The following is a 7,653-nucleotide window of genomic DNA, read 5'->3' on the forward strand; positions in this document are numbered from 1 at the left end:
TTTAAAAAAGTAATCATCTAACGTGTGTCTCTACCTAAACTCGTCGACTGTTTTATCCTCATTGAAAAGTAAGTTTAATGCATCCGGTTTCTCCATCCAAAACATGGTGAGCATTACATTACAATTTTTAATCATTTTCATCACGAATTTCATATTTACATAGGAACTACGATACCGATTTTCATACCACACGGCAAGGTTCATTTCATATAGCAACATAGTCAAATTATCTCCAGGTCCAAAATACGGTAAACTTTATATATTAATCACTCTATTGATGATGAATTATTATATTTTACGTCCGAAAAAGCATTCAAGGTTCTTAATGTACCATTTTCATATCAAACAGCAAGGTTCTTTAATTTATCCATATCATGGTTAACGTTCTTACTTTTAAGTTATTGAAGTTCTTATCCACACAGTAAAATGAGATCAAAGTTCTTGGTTTCTATGTCCAAAATATGGAAAAAATTACTGTATTTAATTCTTATTAATTATGAAGTACTATTTTTAACTTTCAAAAAAGCTCTAGGCCAGGAAGAAAAAATAAATGTTCATCGGAATCGCCGCTTCTACTTTGGCATATTTGAATTTTTTTTTGATCGCGAGCAAATTCTTACTTCCGCATTACAATATGTTTAGTACTGCCGCTGGTGGCTCCCTACACTTTGTCGGGTTTTCGCGGGCACGGGATTTTTAATGAGACTTAATCCTACGTGTTTGTACGGACTTAGTTGACCGCCAACACGTTGTTGTGACGTCTGAATTTGGCGAATCACGACGCAAAGTGGGTCGATTTGTTAGGTTAGTACATGTCACATCATGAGTATTAATTTGATCGCCAACATTCGACGTGATGGCCAACAGTTAGTTTAAAGACGCTATTCAGTGTTTGTCCTGATATTACGTTCGGCGATTTGTTCAACAAGATCGTGACAGCAGATGGACGGTGCATCCGATTGAATGAAAATTGCATCGAAAGTATAAAAAATTACGGCAATGACAAAACACATGGTTGCGTCGATGTTAAATTACGATCTGAATGATGACTATATAACTTCACTCCGATCACAGTACAGTGTTGTTAGACCATTGTGTAAACTGTGTAGAGACAGTGGTAAAGAGGCCAAAAACATGGGGCCAAAGTAAAATGAAAAAACTCAGATGCTAGGTCCCACCAGGACAATATTAAAGGACAATACTGAATTGTTGGATTTCAGTGATTTGCTGTACATTTCAGTTTTATTCTGAGAGAATGTTGAAATACTCAGAATATGTTGTGCAAACACTAACTGTGAATGTAATGGCCTATGTTATTGTTGGAAAATATTATTGAATTCGGTTACCAGTATCAGTGTTTCTTGTCTGAGATATTTCTGGTAAAAAGGGAAACAATTATCTTGCCTTGTCTGCATCTGTGCAAAAATGCCAGAGAACTGCGTTTACCTTCGGCCTAAAAAAAAAAAAAAAAATATTTCGCTCGCCGCTCCTGGAACTTGGTCCAAAAATCCGATGAACAAGATTTTTTTTTCTCTGGCCTTATGATTCTAAGTGACCGAATTCATACTGCAAAACAAGGTTCTAAGTTCAGATTTTATATCCAAAACTATTGAAACATGAACATATTGATCACACATTATTGGCTCAAACTTCTGACGCTAAACAGGCTGCTAATTATGTATTGAATTTAATGTGTTCTACATTTTTACCTGGAGCTTAACATAGTTTCAAAACCCCACTATGCCAATAATCTAATGTGTGATATTTAACAGGTTATTGAAAACGAATCACGTTCCAAATGTGTTAAAAAATCCATTATATTCCCGTACCAAAACGCACTCAACTATTATCGTCCAATAGTTCTTACATCTACTGAAATATCTAGAAACAATTGTTAGGAAATACATTCAGTCGAATATTCCTGCATCTTTAGATCCATATCAGTTCCCTTTTAAACAAATAGATCGGTTGATGATGCTGTATCTTGGGCACTTTTCAAAGTTTATCAGTTCCTGGATAAGAAAATTCCAAATTATTGTCGGCTTTTATTCATTGACTATAGTTCAGCATTTAATATTATAAAACGCCACATGCTTATTCCGTGTCGCGATTGGACAGAATACGTCACGTGACGAGAACATAGATACGTCTAGTCCCCACCGGGGTTGACAAAAGTGACGTCAGAGGGTATTTTTTGAAAAGCTATTTCCCTAGGGAATAGATTTGACCAAGTTTGGAAAAATTGCACGGTCACGTGACCGTGTGTGTTGTCTGCAGCTTTGAAAAAATGGCGAGTGACTTGAACGTGATGTGCGTCCGGGATGGTTACGACACATTCTCTAAAACAGATTTTCCGACGTTTTCCAACATTCCAACAGCGTAGGAACTTGAACAGCTCATCGACGGGAAAAGATTGAAGTGCAACTAAGGATGTCGCAAGGTATGCTTAGAATATTTTTGAAAGAAAGTGGTACCACGTACAACTGAAAACCGCTGTGGAAACATCGCCCAGTAAACTTGTCACAATGGATTGTTGTGGTACAAAATATCAAACACATTAAAAACTATATAACGATACAAGATGGAGCATGTGGCGTGTTATAAAACACGTATAGCCTAAGTGATCTCCCATTATATTGATATCTTAAAAGATACACTATCTCCTACTTCTGGAAGTACCCTTTCTACAATAAAGGTCTTATCCTTAGTTGAATGTGAAGTGATCTAAACGTGCATCAAAATGTCTTAAACCACCGGGCGAGCACCAAGATCCACAATATGGTACACAACTTCATACTCAGCATTCTTTTTGTGATTGTACATTAGCTGAATATGTACCGCAGCTTGTGTTGTCTCGAACAAACTATCAAGAACTCAGTGGGGGAGCGCAGAGACTTGAAAGTATAGTGAATGTTCAAAAACCAAGAGTTTTGTTCTTAATTAAAGGTATATTAAGATTGTATGCAAATCGAAAATCAAATATATGTACGTCAAGATTCAACTTTTCTTTCACATTTTCATCACGTCTCAACGACTGGTATCTGTACATGTAACTAATGGGAAGAAACAAAACACCATCACAAAGGGGCACACTTTCGTCCAATAAACATGCATGCAATTTATTCAAATTGAATATTCATAGGTCAAAAGAATGTAGGTAAAAAGACACAAGCTATACCAAATTTTAAGAAGTCGTCACATTGTAATGATTCATAAAAGAATCTATCTGTATAAAGGTACTATTTATAGAAAAAACCACCATTAAGCAACCTGTGTAAAAGGCAGGTTCATAATGTCTCCATATTAGACTTGACATTCCATCTATGAAATCAACATGTAAACGTTCTAGTGTCTGCTGAATACTGTGTAAAGATCGCATGCACTGTCTTGGAACCATGCTATATTTTCTAGTGTTTTCACTACGAAAAAAGCTAATAAAGTTAGTCATGATTTCATGTTTCTCTCTAATCAAGAAAAACAAACAACATGGTAAATAGAACAATACACTGTATAGTTTTCCTCTCACTCACTCCCTCTCTTGGACAACATTCACACATATTATACAGTAGCTGACATTTTAATCAATACACTTATCCTAAAGGACATGAAAAAAATAGTTACATATTGTCTGCTGCAGGCGTAGTAAGGCAAACACACCTCAGGAACAGATTCTAACCTACATTTTTACAATTCTTTTCTGATCTACCACTTGTACATGTTTAAGGGGCTCATTTAAAATCTCTTGTCATAAAAAACTCACAATATTGGTTTCTTGAAAATCAAAATTTTATTTTCCCCATAGAGTTAACACAGGGATGTGGCTATTTTTCATTTCTAACATTGGTAAATGTTAGACAATTTGTTCTCTGAAACAAATTTTGCACCGTGACTCCTCATTGCTATTCTTGATTTGTGAAGAGGATGGTTGAATGTTTTATTAAGGAGAGTCTAGGCAAAAGTTTACAGTTGTTCAATTTCATGGAGCATACTACCTTAATGGCAGTTGGTGACAAATACTGTGATCCACACTTCTAGCAATGCCCATATAGGTGAGACAGCAACAGTTTGAGCCTTGCACTACCTTCGCATACTCTCTCAATGCAAAGAGTACTGTATTCTCCAGTGGATTTCTGTGTGTTATAAATTACCTTGTTACCCCTGCAGCAGACAACATGCAACTATTTTAAAGAAAATAAATCATCAAATACACATTTATGTTAATATTATTATTAAATTGATTGTAGGTCTAGTGAAAACAAAATCTGTTGATGCTGTATGCTAAAGGACATACATATTTGTATTTTTTGTGTATTGGACACTAAAAATAGTGTCAATGACACTGTGCTCCCATTCAACAGATATACTCAATACTAGACACACATGACATTGCATTCCTACAGAATGATGACAGCACTTGTCATTTGAGTTTAGAGTTTCATTGTTTGGCATACACAAAATTCTTGACTGTAACATAAAAGTTGTTTGGAGGATGTGAAGATTGCCGCACAGTTGTTATTGTGCCGAATATTTCAAAATAAAACAATGTAGCGCTTTTACCTCTCCAAAAGTGACAGTAACAGTATTTTTCCAATTCAGGCATTTTGATTTGCTGAAAATTTCACAATACAGTCAACAACAAGTTGCTCAACCACTAAAAACCTTAGAGGGACCAATGTTCTCATCTGTAAACTGTATGTGTCGACATATGTTTTTTCAGATTTCTGTTAGATGTGAAACCCTCGCCACACACTTTGCAGACAAAAGGCTTCTCATCTGTATGTTTTCTTTCATGAGCTTGCAGATTTCTATTACATGTGAACCCCTTGCCACACACTTTGCAGATAAAAGGCTTCTCATCTGTATGTGTCCACATATGTTGTTTCAGATTTCTATTACATGTTAAACCCTTGCCACACACTTTGCAGACAAAAGGTTTCTCATCTGTATGTGTTCTTTCATGACGTTGCAGAGTTCTTTAGTGTGAACCCCTTGCCGCACACTTTGCAGACAAAACACTTCTCATCTGTATGTTGACATATGTTGTTTAAGATTTCCGTTAGATTTGAAACCCTTGCCACACACTTTGCAGACAAAAGGTTTCTCATCTGTATGTGTTCTTTCATGACACTGCAGAGTTCCTTTACGTGTGAACCCCTTGCCACACACTTTGCAGACAAAACACTTCTCATCTGTATGTGTTGACATATGTTGTTTAAGATTTCCGTTAGATTTGAAATCCTTGCCGCACACTTTGCAGACAAAAGGTTCTCATCTGTATGTGTTCTTTCATGACACTGCAGAGTTCCTTTATGTGTGAACCCCTTGCACACACTTTGCAGACAAAACACTTCTCATCTGTATGTGTTGACATATGTTTTTAAGATTTCCGTTAGATTTGAACCCCTTGCCGCACACTTTGCAAACAAAAGGTGCCTCATCTGTATGTGTCATCATATGAACTTTCAAAGCTTCATTACGTGGGAACCCCTTGCCACAGACTTTGCAGATGAATGGTTTTTCACTTGCATGTATCAGACTATGATCTTTGAGATTTCCATTACGTGTGAATCCCTTGCCGCACACTTTGCAGACAAAAGGCTTCTCATCTGTATGTGTCAACATATGATCTTTCAGATATCTTTCACATGTTAAACCCTTCCCACACACTTTGCAGACAAATGTTTTCTCATCTGTATGTTTTCTTTCATGAAGTTGCAGATCTCCATTACGTGTGAACCCCTTGCCACACACTTTGCAGATAAAACACTTCTCATCTGTATGTGTCAACATATGTTGTTTCAGATTTCTGGTAGATTTGAACCCCTTGTCACACACTTTGCAAACAAAAGGCCTCTCATCTGTATGTATCCAACTATGATCTGTGAGATGTGCATTACGTGTGAACCCCTTGCCACACACTTTGCAGACAAAAGGCTTCTCATCTGTATGTGTCCACATATGATCTTTCACATCTCTTATACCGGTGAAACCCTTGCCACACACATTGCACACAAAAGCTTTCTCATCTGTATGCGTCAACATATGAACTTTCACATCTCTTTTACGGGTGAAACCCCTGCCACAGACTGTGCAGACAAATGATTTATCGTTTGCATGTATGCTACTGTGATCTTTCAGAAACGTCGCTGCGTGTGAAACCTTGCCGCACACTTTACAGACAAAAGGCTTCTCACTTGTATGTGTCCACGTATGATATTTCAGATGTACCTTTTGCCTGAATCCCTTGCCACACACATTGCAGACAAAAGGTGCCTCATCTGTATGTGTCATCATATGAACTTTCAAAGCTTCATTACGTGGGAACCCCTTGCCACAGACTTTGCAGATGAATGGTTTTTCACTTGCATGTATCCGACTATGATCTTTGAGATTTCCATTACGTGTGAACTCCCTTGCCACACACTTTGCAAACAAAAGGCTTCTCATCTGTATGTGTCCACATATGATCTTTTAGATATCTTTCACATGTTAAACCCTTGCCATACACTTTGCACAGAAAAGGTTTCTCATCTGTATGTTTTCTTTCATGAACTTGTAGATGTCCATTATCATTTGAACCCTTGCCACACACTTTGCAGACAAAAGGCCTTTGATCTTGATGTGTGTTGATGTGACAATGCACATTTTCATCCTCTGTAAAACTCTTACTGCATACTTTATGAAAAGTTGGTGTTTTTCTCCGTGTGAATCCCTAGATGCTTTTGTTGATGATCCTGCCTTGTGAAACTCTTTCCACGTATTTTGCCAGTGAATGGTCTCATCTTCATATGGTATATTTTTGCTACACCTATGGTCTCTGTCAGTTTCTGCTGCAATATTACATTAACTTCTCAGTGCAATACCTGAAAGCAAATGAACAAAGTTTCAGAGAACAATGCTAGACTGAAAATGGAAAAATTCCCCAAAAGTACAAATGTGCAACATTTTACACAATTTTAATAAATCTGAGTTAATCACCCTATGTGCCTGTAAGTAATCGTACCAGTTGTTTAGGAGAAGAAGCTTGGAATGGTAAAGTTAAGGGGCACTACCACCAACGACGGATGGCGATGGACAATCTGCTATAGCTACTAAGGCTGTACGATCGGAAAATATAAGCGACTGCGCCGATTTCCGCGCAGAGATGTATCCATAGTAACCACGCGCGCATAGTGACGTTCCGAACGTTTTGCGTTGTACAAAATGTCGTCTGCAGTAAAGGAAATCGCGTCGAGAAAATGTTCAGCGTGCCCTCAAAACACGCTGGAAGGTACGAGAATTCAGCAAAGAGATAAAAAATGCAACATGACCGTAGCCTGTACAGCGTAAGTCAGAAGTGTGACGTCTACCGTCTGATTCGCTATACAAGAGCAGGTCGTGGTTATAATTCCAATGATAGTGTCGCTAGTAGACCTACCGGAGAATGGAAGAATGGCCGTCGCATTGTCGATTTGAGTGAACTAGCCGAAAATCTTGACACTTGTGTCAGTTGCGGGCTTGCCTTTACGATTGTCATCGTGTATTGGAGAAACGCCAAGTTCACGGCCTCGGCAGCGGCTCCACGTAGTGTGTGACAACTTAGCCTGCAGCGAAGTCAACCTAATCCCCACCGATAAGCGTCACGGCAATAAATATTACGTGATTTTTTGTATG

At 37.9% G+C, this 7,653-nt stretch overlaps 1 protein-coding gene across 1 annotated transcript; it reads right to left on the minus strand.

Moving 5' to 3' along the window:
• Positions 1-4,543: 4,543 nt before the first annotated feature.
• LOC139139709 (zinc finger protein 432-like) lies at positions 4,544-6,447 on the minus strand. The gene is made up of 2 exons (XM_070708569.1): positions 5,430-6,447; positions 4,544-5,264 (listed from the first exon to the last, which is right to left on the minus strand). Exons 1-2 carry the CDS (start codon positions 6,445-6,447, stop codon positions 5,020-5,022), a joined length of 1,263 nt encoding a protein of 420 aa, XP_070564670.1. The 3' UTR covers positions 4,544-5,019.
• Positions 6,448-7,653: the final 1,206 nt, after the last annotated feature.

The sequence above is a fragment of the Ptychodera flava genome, chromosome 9, assembly GCF_041260155.1.
Source record: "Ptychodera flava strain L36383 chromosome 9, AS_Pfla_20210202, whole genome shotgun sequence".
Taxonomy (NCBI): domain Eukaryota; kingdom Metazoa; phylum Hemichordata; class Enteropneusta; family Ptychoderidae; genus Ptychodera; species Ptychodera flava.

Excerpts from the sequence above, each read along its gene's own strand:
- LOC139139709 (XM_070708569.1), bottom strand. The coding sequence starts at position 6,447 with ATGAGAAGCCTTTTGTTTGCAAAGTGTGTGGCAAGGGAGTTCACACGT. Across the intron at positions 5,265-5,429 it reads GACACATACAGATGAGGCAC|CTTTTGTCTGCAAAGTGTGC; the intron begins CTTTTGTTTGCA and ends ACAGATGAGAAC.